The sequence below is a fragment of the Sminthopsis crassicaudata genome, chromosome X, assembly GCF_048593235.1.
Source record: "Sminthopsis crassicaudata isolate SCR6 chromosome X, ASM4859323v1, whole genome shotgun sequence".
Taxonomy (NCBI): Eukaryota; Metazoa; Chordata; class Mammalia; order Dasyuromorphia; family Dasyuridae; genus Sminthopsis; species Sminthopsis crassicaudata.
This window is the reverse complement of record NC_133623.1, coordinates 22,198,250-22,215,275: the sequence shown is the minus strand read 5'-3', so window position 1 is coordinate 22,215,275 and position 17,026 is coordinate 22,198,250. Positions and strand designations below refer to the sequence as shown.

The window sequence follows — 17,026 nt, the reverse complement described above, 5'->3', positions numbered from 1 at the left end:
GAGGCTCATGAGAATGGAGCATATTTCAGATAATGTATAAATAAATGGGAAAGACCCAGATTTTTTCCAGAAAAGCCACTTCTTTACACATCTCATGAAAAGTTCTGAAGGAGCCTTCCTTGGTCTTTCATAGTTTTGCACATGAAACTAAAGTCAAAGGTACAAAACTTTTGTGAAAACCTCAATGGCAAAATATGGCCAGTATAAATTAGCCCCCTCAGTAGGGCAAAATCAGAAAAAAATACTGAACTAAATTTTAAAAATTTCTTTTTCAGACTCAACAGGATCTGAAAAGATATTTTAAGGAAAATAACATCATATTATGAGTCACAGAAGTCACTCTAAGTATAGAGAGATAGCTATAGATGTGTATATATTTATATTCATATGGAAGCATGTTTATATATTTCACTACATGGGCCAATTTTAATGAGCTGGATGATATAAGGGGTAAATAAGTCATTGAGTTAAATAATGTCAACATCTGCAACTCCCTGTTTTCACAAAATTTAGCATGATATAAACCTACAGTTTTAGAAATAGAATACTAATTGGAATTTTAAAGATATTCATATTTATATTAAGAAACCATGTATTTAAAGAATAAAGCCCTACTATAATCTTTATTGACAGGTGGATAATTTTAAAAATCACTATCCTAGAAAACTTATTCCATTAAGTACTTGTATCCTTGCCCAAATAATATTTTTTTCAGTTTTGATAAAAATATAGCGAGCAGAATCATGGCATACTACTCATAAAAATGAACTAACATTCATATAGCATTTGAATATTTGTGAAGTCCTTTCTCAAATTTCATTTGCTTCTCACAGAAACCCCATGAGGTAGGTTCTGTTGCGAAGTATTCACTGAATGAGAGAAAGAGTTTACATTCGGGTTGTCTTTAGCAAAACTCTGTGTAACACTTTAATGTTTCTTTAGAACTTTACGAATACTACCTCATTTTATCCTAACAACAACACTGGGACATATTTTCTATATTTTCCCATTATACAGATGAGGATGTTAAAACTGAGAAAGTTTAAAATGATTTGTCCAATGTAAGAATAAATCGAGGCAATTTTTGAATTTCTGTCTTCCTGATTGCAAATCCACTGCTCTATTCACTATATCCCCAGTTGTCAAATGGATAGAGGACCAGCCTTGGAGACAGGAAAACCTGGATTTAGGCCCACCTCTGACATGTACTATCTGTGTAACTGTGGTCAAGTCTCTTAATTTTTCAGGGTCCCAAGCAAATGTCTAAGGCTAAAGGTTATACAGATGAACTCCCACTTCACCATCAATGAAGAAATTTTCACCCAAGAGTGAATTTCCACCCCAAAATTTAATTAAGATGAAAAGACAATGGCCAAGAAAGATATTGACTAATAGTATAAATCAAAACAACTGTCCTTAGAGTATAAATATGTTTGTCTTTGGGTTAAAAGGGTGTATAGGCATTGGGTGAGCTAATTAAAATCTGATAGAACTCACTTCTGGCCTCTTTTTCCTTACATGTCACTTAACATTTTCAAAAATTTCTTGAATTAATAGCACCTGATTTTGGAATGATAAACTGTTCCATTTTTAAAATAAGTACAGGATTTCAAATTTAAGGAAACTTCTTTACTTCATTGGTGTTTGTGGTCAGCATTATAGTGTACAAATACCATAGCTGCTCACAGAATTTCTCATGTTATCATTTTGATGGAAAGAATTTTGAATCAGATAGATTTTTGGTCAGACCTGGTATGATATTTCCTGTTTTCTTATAACAAGATAGAGCTGACACACCAACTTGAGAAAGCCAAAGTTAGTGACTCAAAGTTAATTGAAATTGATAAATACCCTTGGGCCTCACTATCATGAAATCCTTCAGTTAAGGTCTATGCCAAAGGACCACCTTATACGAAACAACCAAAAGGAACTTATGTAAATAATTAACCTCAGGAATCCAAAATAGATCACTTTTTATTGAAATTTACTCCATTGGAAATAGTGTTTTGCTGAGTTGTCAGTGTATAATCATCATAGTTATTTTCAAATTAAAAAAAAATTATTCTTCTGAGATTTATTTCTTTGTAATGTGACATGTAAATTGATTTACAATAAAATATGGGCCCACAATTATTACTTAGAGCTTAGTAAAATATATATGTTGTAAATACCAGAGGCTCAAAAAATTCCAGTTTTACTTTGTAGAAATTAAGCAGTAATTTATGAATCCTTTAGTGTGCCAAACTGTACTTTTTTATTACTATCAGTGGAGGTCTACTTGGTCTTCAGAGAAAGCACTGTAGACCTTTCAGCTCATAAAACCTGCAGTAACACTTCAACAGCCATCAAGCTTCTTTCAGGTGACTGCAGTAAACTACTGATAATGAGACCTTTGCATAATGAAAATGCTAGATAATGACAAGGATGATTAATTTTATATTGATTTAAAGGACCTTTAAACATGGGCATAATCTAAAACTTCAGTGGTTTTGTCTTCCCCTTTGATATGCAGTATTTGATTTGAAATCTCCCCTATGCATCCATGTAGATCATTAAAGCACTTTAATTTACCCTGTCTTCATAAAGCAGAATCCAGTGACTAAGTGACAAGGTGGTATGTCCTTCTCGTTCCCTCCTATTAACATTAGGTGTCCAGATACTTAAAATTATCCATAGCCCATGCCATATGTAATGGCAGCATTTTCTTTCTTTCAAAAATTTTTAATTATAAGTTTTTTTTTTACACCAGCTTCCTTTTTATTTATATATGTGTATATATGTATTTATACATACATGTGTATATTTGTGTATATATATGCCTCTACTCGGGTTATCCTGTATGAGAGAGAGAGAGAGAGAGAGAGAGAGAGAGAGAGAGAGAGAGAGAAAGAGAAGAGAGCAAAAGTAACCAACAAATTAATTGTATGTGTAATGTTACTATAAAGAAGAAAGGGAGAAACATTCTCTTATTATTTATTTCCTTTGGGCCAAGCTTGATCATTATAATTATATAATGTACATGTCTTTTTTTTTCTTTTGTTCTTTATGTTTACAATAAAAAATTGCATCATGCATCTTACATATAGTTTTCCTGATTCTGTTTACTATAGTTTGTATTAGTTCACATTTTCCTTTGCTTTTCTGTGTTCTTCATATTTATCATTTCTTTTTTTTTTAGAATTTTTTTCCACAGTATATATGCATGAGTAATTTTTTTATAATATTATCCCTTGTATTCATTTTTCCAAATTATCCCCCCTTCCCTCCACTCCCTCCCCCCGATGACAGGTAATCCCATACATTTTACATGTGTTACAGTATAACCTAGATACAATATATGTGTGTAAATACCATTTTCTTGTTGCACATTAAGTATTAGATTCCGAAGGTGTGAGTAACCTGGGTAGATAGACAGTAGTGCTAACAATTTACATTCACTTCCCAGTGTTCCTTCTCTGGGTGTAGTTATTTCTGTCCCATATTTATCATTTCTTATAGTGAAATAATATTAATTCATATAAAACAACTTGTTTAGAAATTCCTCAATTGATGGAAATCTACTTTGTTTCTAGTTCTTTGCTACTACAAAAAGTTTTGTCATATGTATTTTGATTTTTATTGAACTTTTCATTCTATCTCTGAACTTTTTGGGTTACTGCCTAGCATTACAATGAATGGGCCAAAAGGCATGGGTTTTTCAGCCACTTTTTGAGCATTATTTTAAAATATTGTGGAGAATAATTGGGTAATTCCAAAACTCCACCAATAATAAATTAATGTATTTCCTTAACTCTCTACAACCCCTCTGAAATTGATTATTCCCATTTTTCATCATCTTTGTCAATTTTCTGAATGCAAGGGAGAACTTGTGAGGTATTTTGTTTTGCATTTCTCTTATTATTGGTGATTTGGAGCATTCTTTCTTATGATTGTTAATAGTTGGCAATTTTTCTTTTAAAAGCTCTTTTTCATATCTTTTGACCACGTATTCATTAAAGAATGGCTGTTTGTCTTATAAATTTATATTTGTTTTGAATATCAAACCCTTATCAGTTATCTTTGATGTGAATTTTTCCCCTAGTCAACAGCTTCCTTTCCTGTCCAAGTTATATTTTGTTCTTTCAAAAACTTTTCAGATATATGTAATTGAAATTATTTACGTCTTTTGTGATTGCCTCTGTCTTTGTTTGATTAAGATCTCTTATTTTCAAGAGATCACAAGAAAACCAGCAGCGTACAAAGTGCTGTTCTGGGCACTGTGAGAAGATATGTGGGAAATAAGCATGGTCCTTGATTTCATGGGATTACATTCCAATTGGATATATAGAATAGACAGAGTAAACATATGAATTAATTCCCATAATATTAATATATAATCAAATGCAAAACCAAACCCCTAGGGATAATTGACAGCTTGTCTAAGAAGCATATAAGTCTTCCTTTTGTGGCTAAATTTTGAATAGATTTGTAGGGAAGGAACCTGTATGAAAGCTTAAAGATGGCAACAACTATGTTTTCACAAAATAATAACTAGGTTTACTGGGCTACAAGAGAATGTAAGTATAGCCTCATGTATTCTAGTTAAGGGAAAAGGTTTGTGTGTCATTAAGCTGGCATGTGAGGTTAATTGGTAGAGAAAGTAACCTTCTAGATTAGCTTTGGTGCTAGTTCTTAATTTAATACCTAAAAGTGACCAAAAACAAATTCTTATAATTACTGGGAGGAAAAAAGAAATCTTTTTTCCCCCATAATTTGCTACTGAAAAGATATAAATGTTCTAAGGACAAGATCTGAATGAGCAGTCTAAAAGAGAGTGATGGCTTTTCTTGAGAAAACCAAAAGAAAAGAAGAAGTCAGGTAGAAAGAGCTCTGGCTCAATGGTCAAGAATCCTGAATTTGAGTCCAGATACTGTTGAATGAAGCTAACTGACTGATGTCAATTTCCTTCTTTAGGACTTGGTTTCCTCAAAAATAAAATGAGCAGGGCAGGAGTTGGGGGCAGAGTAGAAACTAGAAAAAAAAAGATTTCTTCCAGCTCTTAACAAAGTTGATAATTTATTCCTTTTAGTGATTTTCACATAGTAGGCATTAAACAACTGAATCATGTGTGTACACTCAGTGGTACAATGTTAAATGTCTTGTAATACCAGCAACTCAGCAACCCTGGAGAGATCCTGGAATCCTTTTTATTAGAGGGTATGTGGAATCTTCTTGCAAGTGCCATTGTGGAGAAGATATTTAATTTGAATCTCTTTTTTTCCTCATCTTTCAAATGGGGATAGATAAGGACATTGGCCCTATTTTCCTCACAAAGAATGGATATGAAAATGTCTTGAAAAAAGATAGGGTAGCTAGGTGGCACTGCACTGAATAGAGTGCCAGCTCTGTAATCAGGAAAACCTCAGACACTTGACACTAGCTTTGTGACACTGGGCAAGTAACTTCACCCTTACTGCCTTGCCAAGGAAAAAACCCCAGCATGATAGGGCCTAGAGTAGACATCAGTCAGGTTTGAGCAGACTCACACTACAGCATGCAACTTTACTATCTGGTACCACTTTCCATTCTTGGCCAGCTCTATAGCAAATTGTTGGAGTTCCAGAGTAGAGGAGTACAGAGTAATAATGGTCAATAACTAGAAAGGAATTATTTTGCCATTCTCTACCTGGATGGTTATAACCAGTTCTCTTCTCACAGTCAATCAGTAGGTCAGTCAGTAAACATTGATTAAGGATCTACTCTATGTCAGGCACTGTGCTAAATACTGGAAATACAAAAGGAAGCAAAAGACAGTCCCCTTATCTTGAGGAGCTCAAAATATAATGGGAGAGACAATAAGTAAACAAAAATGTATAAACAAGCTGTGTTCAGGGTAATAATATATTATGGGAAATAATTAAGAGAGGGAATGTACTAAATCAAGAAAGGTTGGGAAAGCAGGTCCTTATTAATGGTTTACTGGCACTGATCATTGCTGGGGTCAAAAAGTAAAAACAAAGACAATACCTTGCCTCCAAAGACCTGAATGCAAAGATTAAAGATCTACCTCTGCCTGTTTATTTTCTGATGCTCAACTTTCAAAGAGATAAAGTAATGTACATAGCACCTGATCATCACATTAACATTTGTGAGACTTTAAAAAAAATCCTGAAGAATGAAAGTTAAACTGCTGTAGCAGCTGTCTTGGGTAACTGATGAGACAGTTGATAGTGCAGCAGTCTTAGTGCTTTGGTTGGCATCTGATACTACAAAAAGAACTCCATCTATCTCAAAAGGAATTGTCTTCCACTTGGACACCTTGTCTCAATTAGCACCCAGGATTTTGTCCTGACTTGCAAAATTTTCAATGACATAAAACTGAAAAAACATTTGTTATGCATTTAGCACAGGTCCTAGGCTCTATGTAAATACTAAGGATGATAATAATGATATTAATGATGACATCATTACCATAGAGATTTGGTTTAGAGTTGACAAATGTTTAAATGTAGGGTCTTCTGAATTGATTTCTAAACTGGATTTATTATTATTATTATTATTATTATTATTGTCATTACTACTATACTGTTTAATAGTATTACCAACTCTTCTCTCTTGCCAGCTTTGTTGACCAGTGGCCCTCCTCAATGACATGTCTCAATTAATGTATGGTCCTCCAGAATAGCTATGGACCATGCAGGGATCATTGGAAAATGGTACAGAAAAGGAGATTGACTCATTGCCTGTGTACCTTACAGGGGAAACCTTGGCTTTTTTGGTAGAATTGGTGACATATAACTTGAAGAGACTTAGGAAGACATTTAAGGAAGAGATCATTTGGAGGCTAGTTCATTTTAAAGATAAGGAAATCAAGGCCCAGAGATGTTGATTCACCTTCTCCGATGTTATACATTTAGTAAATGATAACAGAGCTGGGATTTGAACCAAGATCTGTTGATTTCAAATCCAGTTAATTAACTAACTCTACATGTAGGTGGGCCGCTAAATGCCAAAGTAGATTAAATACTGGGCCTAGAGTCAAGAAAACTCCTCTTCATGAGTTCAAATTCAGCTTCAGACACTTACCAGCTGTGTGATCTTGGACAAGTCATTTCATGCCATTTGCCTCAGTTTCCTCATTTGTAAAATGAGCTGGAGAAGAAAATGGCAAATCCCTCCTGTATATTTGTCAAAAAAAATCCCAAAATGGGGTCATAAAAATGAGGCACAATCAGATGAACAGCGTAGGTAGTGTAGTGTAAAATTTTTGAGATCTGAGAGGAGCTGTCTCTCTCTCCCAGAAATTCCTTCTTCTCTTTCTCTCTGATACTTAAACTGTTGGTCACAGGCAAGAAAACCTCAAAATGATATCATGAAGAGTCAGACATGACTGAAATGAACCAACAACAAAATTTTTATGTTATGGATTTCAAACATTCTGAAAAAGGGTTCATAGACTTCACCAAGTTGAAAAAGAAGCCCATGGTACAACCCCAGACCCAGAAATTAGTGATGAGAGATTAGGCTCAAAGTGTGCTCCTCTTGATGAGGGGTTACATTCACACTAAAGCATGAGTGATGATTTTTTTCCCATTTAAGAGCACATTTTTTGGAGGGCTTTTGTATGGTACTTGCAGTTTGTTCCTGAAGGGAATTTGTCCTAGAGGAGCAGCAGAACATAGGGACACAAAAGCAGACCTCGCTTCCTTATTCACTTTGCTCTGCATTATTCTTGTCTTTACATCCTTCCTCTCTCTGCTTTCTCTTTCTCTGAACCAGCCAAATTTCCAGCTATTATCCTCGCCACAGTTTGTATTTGCCTGTAGCAAAACTAGTTTAAAGACTGGGACTATGAAATGATAAAAAATGCATATGTAACAATGTCCTTTAATTAAATGTCCCAATTAGCTAACTCTTTCATATACAAAGAACATTAAATGAATACTTATTAATGTTCCATACTGGGCTCTAGGGACAATCACTCTGCTGATGGGTTTCAGTGCATGCCATTGAGCAAATTAATAATAATTGTAAATAAAATACATATTCTGTTTTTTGCCTTGCATTTTGCATTTTTTACTCAAATCTGGAAGCTTAACTTGTTTGTTTAGACATCTCACATGATATCCTAGCTAAGGTATTGTGGAGTGAATTTATATTCCCAACTATGTCCCACCAGGTAATAACCAAATTATTTACTTCTGTCTTCCATGTTATTATGCCCCTAATGAAAATTTCTAAAAGAATCTTAATTCCTATATTAGCAGATTTTAAAGTTGCTGCTATTTAACATATTCGAGTGCTAGACTTTTCCCTTATTGGATATTCTCAATGAATTTAGATTTTTAGTCAGGATATCTATCCTAACAAAAAAAGATTTAAAAATCAGTCAATCTTCACTAATAAGAAGGTATGGATTATTGCTGGCTTATAAAGATCTACAGATGGAATATACATATATATGCATATATATACATATATATTTTTAAATATGTGTATATATATATTTAAAGCATTTGTAATGTTTGACATAGAGAATATGAAAATTTCTATTCATACTATGATTAGCTACAACTCTTCTAGAAACCAATGCCTTTGATTTCACAAATCATGTGCAAAGCTATGATTTGTACTGGGCAAAAATAAATGTCTGTACAAACATGTCCATTCTATTGCAAAGAACATTAATAAGTTGGCTGGAGTAGCTAGAGAGTAGAGCGCATTGAGGGGAAGAAAAGTAGGAAGGGCCCACAGTGTAAAGAGCGTTGAATGCCAAGTGAAAGACCTTCCATTTGATCTTGGTGGTAATACATTGTGAAGCCATTGGAGTTAATTGAGGTGTGAGAAGGAGTGACATAGCCAGACCTACACAAGCATGGTAAACCAAGTGGTTTGAATGATAGCTATTTACTATGTCTAATAATAAATGGAAATCATTAGATTCAGAAGAACATATATCACTTTAAAACATTTTACTCACATAAAACCTTCTTGCTTTCCTTCAGTATTTACTTTTTCCTCTGCGTTTTTGACCAATGACAACTAGGGTGCAATAAAATTGTGCTTCTCTCCTCCCTTCTCCCTGTATAGGACTCTTCAAAGGGTGAAGAAGAAGTCAAGATTTTGCATGTGGTAAGTGACTTAGCCTAATGCTTGATTTCTAGGGTTCATGTCTATAGGCATATTTATACTTCTCTTTTAAAATCTACTATGCAGAAAAGCTCATGTTTCTTTTAGGTCTATGTAAAAATGTAACTCTCATGGGTGGTGAAAGTTAAGAGATGTTAAAGGGTCTTTCCCTTTGTGAATGTGAAGACCCTTGTGAAATAAGGCCAAGAAATGCTATAACACTAGTCACAGCAGACTGCAGTACAAATGGAGCATGGGGAAAGGTGTATCAAGTAAACCAGTAACCCAGTGAGGAAGGTGGCTAATATGATGAATAGGGAAAATAGAAGCAAGGCCTGTTTCTCATTATAGCATATTCTGAAAGCAAAGTTCCATGATTACACTTGCTAATGTAGGGTACTCTGCCACAGAGAAATGAGTTCTGTGTTTGAAACTTTCAGCAGGGGCTGTGGCTGATTTCCTGAGAGAAAAAAACTAAAACAGTCATTTAATTCAACAAGGCCTTAAAACACAGAGTACAGAGATCTTTGAAATAGTTTGCTCCAATATTGCCATGGAGAGCCCCATTTTCACAATTGTGCCTTTTTAGAAAGTATTTGTTGTGTTTTTCCCTCATTAGTCACATCAAAAGAAAATCTAAGCTTTACACCTATTTCAACAGAACAAGTATTGGAAAAGTCTTACTACTGCATTTTCCATCTTCATCAACTGGATAATCACTTCAAAGCTTGGGTAGCAATTGGGTCTCAACAATTCACGGGAAATGATTCCATCTATTTGTCTTGTGGCCTATTTTCTTTTTCCATCAAAAACCATTCTAGTACTATTCAATACCCTGACTAAGAAATGATTTATAGATTGGTTGAGGTGTCCTGGCATTGTCTAGAATGATTTGATAGGTGTGTTGTTTTTTTTTTCCCTCAAAAGTGTATTCAATTGACAGATGTCTAAAAGTCTCACATCTTATGAGTGGATGACTCCCTCCATGACCTGATTTTAGGTACATAGAGAAAGAAGATTTCTCTCCCTTCTCTTCCTTGAGAAATATTTCCTAATTTGTTAATTCCTGAAGTGTCAAAAATTGAGATTTTACCTTCTGCCTTGTTGCATGCTAAAATGCCAGTATTCAAGTGAGGGATAATCACTTAAGCCCTATCAGTTTGTTATACTTCTGTGTGGATAAGTTTATCAGAACCTTTCCTAGGTTTTGGAAAAGAAAGAGGCGTGGAGGAAGTATAGCAAGTGGAGACAATGGTATGGAGTGAGATGAAAAGGAAAGACAGGAAGGGTGGGAGGAAAAATTTGTCTACCTCATAATTTTGCCAAGGGACATCTCTGTCCACCAAACATCTTTGGTTAGGTCTAAATGGAGTTTTCATCTGTTTATAAGCTGGGTGCTGCTGGAACTTCTTTGAAAAGAAAATGGTCACCTATTATATCATGTTTTGCCTTGAATCATGATTGAATCTTTCCCGACTACCTGATTTTAATTCAAGAATAAGTTTCATGACCATACTTTGTTTTGGAATTCCTGTCATTTCATTGATTTGGAGAAGCTCTTGGTGAGGAAACTTCTTCCAATGCCGATCTGCAGTATATAGATGAGAGATGAAATGGCCTGCTCAGGGTTACAAAGCTGTTATGTTTCAGAGGGTTCAGGGCCAGCCTTTTATCCAACACATCATATTGCCTCTTATATTGTATTTGCTTAAGTTATTTTACATGCCATAAAAAGTGCTTGACTACTTTGACCTTATCCCTTTTATTTGAGTAGAGAGAAAAGCCATAACTATTAGATTTAATATAGATGAGGCAAAGGTGGGTGGTTTCCATTGACTTTATTCAATTCTTGAAAATATAAGAAGAGATATTTTCCCAATTTGGTCCCAATTTGTGATTTCATTTATATGGGGGATCCTCCATGTGAAAACTCCCTACACTGATAGAGGTCAGCAGATCTTTTCTAAGGTCTAGTTTTAAAGAGTTACTGGGATGCTGAAAGGGTAAAAATGTTGCCCTTGGTCATAGACCAAAATGTATCAAAGGTCACACCTGAACTCTTTCTTCCTTATTCAAAGGCTAAACCTTCTGCTCATCACACCATAGCTGCCTCTCTTTTTTTGAAATATATACAGATATAGATATAGATATTTAAATATCTATTAGATCCCTTGTGCCCAATCTCCCCATTTACCTTTTTTTTATTCTGTTCTATATTCTGTTTCTTTCTTTCCAACTACTTTTTCTTCTTTTTTCCCTCTTGTTTTTTCTCTTGTTGTTCCATCCAAACCCAAAGAGTAAAATATTGATGGGAAATTCACATTGACTTTTAAAGATTGTATACACCTTAAGAAATTAAAAAAAACACCTAAAATCCTGACAGATATGTGTATGTCTCCATAAACATTCCTCAGGGGATTCTAATTTGACTGCATCTTCTCTCCTCCACATCAGAAATAATCTTGATTCTCTTCTGATGGATGGTCATGCAGCAGAAAGCAAACACTGTCCTGCCTTTTCTTTCTAGAGTTATCTTGTTTCCAGGCTTTGCAAGTCTTGAGAGAAAAAACTCCGTTAACTAAAATGAACACTTGATTCTCCTCAGAGAAGTACAGAGTTTGTATTAGTGAGTCATATTACAATTTTAACCAATCTTAGGACTCTGTTCCAGGAGTAGCTCAGGTGCAAAGAAAAACTGCATTATTCATTTAGCTAATTGTAGGAGAAAATTGTTAGAAGAAGAAATAATTTAGTAGTAGTAATTGCTGACATCTCTAGAATATTCATAGAAACTAGTGTTTTGGTTACAGAATGTTCCAACAATCATCTGTCAGATGAGAAAGATTTCTTAATGTAAATCTATGTTTATGTTTCCATTCCATACCAATAATCACAATTTGGTCATGGTAATGTACTGAACCTTAGCATTTGTAATATATTTGTAATATATGGCCGCAATGACAAAGAAAATATAAACAAAAGTCAGAATAATAAAATTGGGCTCCTCACTGGTTGCTCTTTTCACCCCTTCCCAACATATACTGCAATATCTTCAAGTTAATATACTCTGAAAAATCAAACCTCTGAGAAGCAAAATGACAGACTAAAAATCTGGTAACTTTGCCATCAGTTGTGGATGACCTTATTATAAAAGTTGCTGTACCCCTGTGTAAGTAAAGTGTGAATAAATATGATAATAAGTATTTACTTCTAATTCTTAAGCATATTATAAAGATTCAGAAGGCAATTTAAATTTGGGGGTCAGGATGCACTGTTCGTACCTTTTTAGAAAGGATTTTAAAATGATTTCTTTTCCAGCCATGTGGGTATTATCTTTGTCACTACAAGCAACTTTTTTGTGTCAATACTCTGTTAAGAGACCATTCTCTTCACTTTTCACCCTAGAAAAAAGTGGTTGAAGTTGGAAATGCCACAGGGAACTAAATGATGCTAATCTATCAGCACAGATTATGATATTAACTAGCTGTCACATAGACAATAGGGCACTAATGTGCAGCTGCAGTCGTCTTTTTCCAGTGGAACTCTTAAATCAAAGCTCTGAAACAACTGTTGTAGAGTGAAAGGGTACAGCCTTACTTATGGTCAGAATAGGTGGCCACCTGGGCCAAATTGTATGGTTTAAAAGATCACAGCAGGAGTGGAGCTGGAATGACCAGCTTTCTACTATCAGCCTTTATAGTATATAGAACAGAAGGTCTGGGACAGTAGTAGAAGGAGAAATTATGACACTTATTTGGATGGTGTTAGAATTAGGAGGAAGATCAGAGATTGAATTTGGGGGACTGGAGGAGCATTTTAAAGAGGAAGAGGGGAAGGTTCAGAAGGGAAAGTGGAAGTCTTATGCTTAAGAGAAATAGAGCTAAATTGAAAGTTTCAAGGAGAAAGAGGATTAAAGAAAAACACCCTGAAGGAAGACCAGAAGAAGGATTCAAAGAAGATGAGAATGAGGAGAATCAAGAGTTAAGGAGAAGAAAATGATGAGATGCTTTGGAAAAAGACTAAGAGTTTACTAAGCGAATGGGAGCCAAGTGTGGTCATGAAGGTGCTAGTAGGGTACTAGCAGTGTAGAAGACTGACAACTCTGAGGTAGAGATGCCTACAAGCAGTTTTTAGATCCTTTTCCAGGGAAGCTACTAGCAGGAAGAACAAGGACTCAAGCAAGCATAGAGGGCAAGGGGGTGGGGATGGAGGTGGGATTGCAATGATCAACATGGAGTGGGTGATGCTTATTTTTCTCCTGTGGCCAAGTGACTGCTGTCTCTACTCAAAGGTCATTCTGGTTTCCCTCTTAGAAAAGGAGTTGAAAGGCTAAGAGGAACCCGTCTTCATTCTTGAAGTTTTGAAGAACAAAGAAAACTGCTTTTAAAAAAAAGAACAGAACAGAAGAAAAACTTGAAAACAAAGATGAAAAAGTGTTCTAAAGAGGAAGAAGAAAACCCTGGCCTGTGTTAATAAAAGAAGGCCTTGGAGGGAGAAGAAAGATGCTTGATGCTAATGAACAAATAAGAGATTCTTTCCCAGGAGGAGAGAAGTGTACTCCCTGAGGAGGAAGCAGTCACTTGCTCTGAAGAATGATGATTTGAATCCATAGGTGCTGTCTGCCAACTTAAAAGGGTTAGGAGAAGACATGACAAGGAGTTGTGGTTGGCAATCACATATTGAAGAGGACTCAAGCATCTATTTGTCATCTAATAAGGACTTAAAGATAGTTCTAGTCTTTCCCAAGCATATATTCAAGTCATGACAGAGAAAGATTTGATGCTTGTCAAATCTGGTAACTGATACCTATCTCTAGTAATTGTAAATAAAACAACAGCAGCAAATAACAAATGATATTGTTAGAGGTCATCTAGAAAGTATCTCCAAGTTTCTCTACCTAAGATCAGGGATTACAAAGTCATGAATAACAACTGAAAACCTTAAGGGATCCCTGCTCAACATCAAAGACTATGTATTCAAATGAGAAAGGAAGATATGAAGAGTGAACAACTTTTTAAGACAATGAGAAGTCAAGACCATGGCTTAAAACATATGAACGACAGGCTCCTGATCAGGGATATACTGTACCTAACAAAAGTTAGTAAGAATATATGCATTGGCGTCTTGCAGAGCTGATCAGGACTTTGGACTAAAAGGAAAGACTGAAGGAAAAAAACGGTCTGTCTGTGCCTAGCAAATTTGTTGCCATAGAGAAGAGCTATCGTGTAGGAAGAGAACAGGTGCTAAGATACCCAGAAATTCATTGTAAACAAAATCCCCCAAAAGAGCCAGTAAACCAGTAAAATCTATGTCTCTGACATTGACATATAAGTGTACAAAATTAATAGGCCACTTGATAGAGCTTCTAATGCAAAGGGGAAATTTTACCTCATCATAGATCACTAACAATTGGTAGAATGAGACTTATGACCAGAATATGGTTAATCAAAAGAGTCTGGATAGGTCAAAGTAAGGAGCGTTGTATATTATATTGATATGAGGAAATCCAAGTTGCAGACAGGCAAAGTATAGGGGAGAATATTGGGATGAAGATCAGCAGACATAGAAATAGGAATGATGCTGTCATTAGAGAATGTTGCACACCATTGGAACAGAAAGAGGAAATAGATGAGTTTGAGAAATAATTCGAGTCTTGATACAAAGGCACTGTAATGGTAGGAAATGTTAACTAGACAATTACCAACTAGATACCGTCACACAGAGGGAAATGGAGAAGTGCATGATAAGTATGAGGAAATTGCAACGTAGGAAGTACAATGAGGGATTTTAAGATTCAGAATTGGCAGAATAGCTGAAGCCAAAGAGTCAAATCTAGTAAGCTTGGAAGGACATCTGCAGTATGGTACATTGAGTTTTTGTGTTTGGATTTCTCTGGTTTCATATTTTTGTCAGTGACTTGAATAAAGAAAAAATGACATGATTATCAAATTTTATGATGACCCAGACACAGGAAGCCTAGCTTTTAAAGAAAATAAGAGTCAACATCCAAATGAATCATCTTGACCAGCTAGAATAGTGGACTGAATCAGAAAAGGTGAAATTGAATAGAAATAAATTATAAGTCTCATCTTTGAGTTCCTAAGTAAACTTCTCAAGCACAAGATAAAGGGGCATGGCTGCATGGCAACTTGTCTGAAAGACGTCTGGGGCTTTTTTTGTTATATTATATGAGTCACTATTATCATATAGCAGCTGAAAAGAGAGTATGAGTCCAAAAAGGAAAATTAGTCTGAATCAGAAGAGATGTAGTTTTGATATAGCTAAAGTACCCCAGGTAGACCACATTTGGACTACCATGTGTAGCTGTGGGTACCACATTTTTGGAAGGATGTTGGCAAGCTGAGGAGCATCCAGAGGACAGATGGGATAATTAAGGGCCTTCAGTTCATGTCTTATTCAGATGATTTCAAGGAATTGATAATGGTTAGCCTGGAAAAGAAAAGATTTAAGGGGAGGCATAGCCTTTGAAAAGGGTGGGAAGGGAGCTTAGAGGCCATTTAGTTTAACAACTCTTTTTACAGATGAAGAAACTGAGGCTGAGGGAAGTTAAATGACTTGCCCAGTGTCACAAAGCAGGGTTTGAGTCTAGCTCTGAGTTGGTATTCTTTCTGCTTCACCATCTTACTAAAGTATTAAACTCCTAGACTTTTATGATGGCTTCTACAGACGTATGCATTTCACTTTGAGCAAAAATACCTTCCTGAAAAGTTGCACAAAAACCGAGCTTGGGTAAGCTGAATCCTACTTCTCACATATTAGAGTTCTTGAAATTTTAAGGAAATCTTAGGTGAATCCTTTTGTAAAGCAAAGGATCCTTTTTTCTCACTAAAATCATATTCTTCATCTTCCCCTGTTCTATTCCATCCCCAATTCCTTGTGCTTTGAAAATTCAAAATGCCAAATGATCTTTCAGAATTGCTTAGAGAATATCAAATAGTAGATGCAATATTTTAAGATTGTATAGGAATTATTTAGCTGTTATTCAGTCTTTTTTTACCTTGGTTTCTCAGGGGAAGATAGAATAAGATAGAGACTCTGTCTTCTGAATTAACAACCTACATATTGATCAGATTCCATGAAAATCACTGATGGTCTTCAGGTATCCATGGTTTAGCAAGTTTTGGGGTCCTAATAGGCAATGATAGTTCTGACAGGCAATGTGTCACTTGAGTGACAATGATAATTGAAACAGTTGGAATTACCATAGAAGAAAATGTAATTGTGTTGAGGCACATCCATTTTCTGAAAAAAAAAAATTATTCACCTCTTCCACAGAATGGAATAATTAAACATACAGAATATCTCAGTGAAATAATTATCAAGGTTATGTATTTTCAGGGACTTTTAATGTAGTTTCCTTCCTCCCCCTTCCCACCATGCTTCCAAATTGCGTTTGTCAGATGAACAATCCAATATAACTCACCTGCTTAATGTAAGGAGAGAGATGCCCTTTTGTTATTATATATTTTAAAACAAGGAATTTTTATTGTAAAGCCTGTGTGGATTCAGCATAGAATATTAATGCATTTTGCTCACTGAGAGCCCTCATTTACTCCAGCGTGTTTGTATATCTAGAGTGGCTAAGATCAGAGAGATAGCTGGGTTGACAGTGACAGGCTCCATCTTTATCTTGCCTAAATTTGATTAGAATCATAATAGGGAAAAAAACCCAAAACGTTGGTTGCATATATATAAGTGGTATATCATTAAATGTGCACAGATGCCTGCCGTTTTTAAGTTTTAAAACTCTGTATTTTGTTGAAGTACATGTATTTCCCTGAGCTAATTCTGTAGTCTTTCTATAAAAATAATTATTTTGTTGAACTTGTCTAGGCCACCACAAAAAGAAGCAAAAGCAAATATCTCAGATCATTTTAATCTGCTATTTCTGCTAATC

General features: G+C 35.2%; 1 protein-coding gene across 2 annotated transcripts in view; it reads left to right on the top strand.

Annotated features, from left to right (window-relative positions):
• Positions 1 to 17,026, top strand: part of LOC141548478 (connector enhancer of kinase suppressor of ras 2-like) — a 555,144-nt gene that overhangs the window by 249,851 nt on the left and 288,267 nt on the right. For both annotated transcript variants that reach the window (XM_074277397.1, XM_074277398.1), the window contains exon 6: positions 9,070 to 9,111. In XM_074277397.1, coding sequence (XP_074133498.1) covers positions 9,070 to 9,111 — 42 coding nt within the window. The remainder of the gene's footprint in view (positions 1 to 9,069; positions 9,112 to 17,026) is intronic.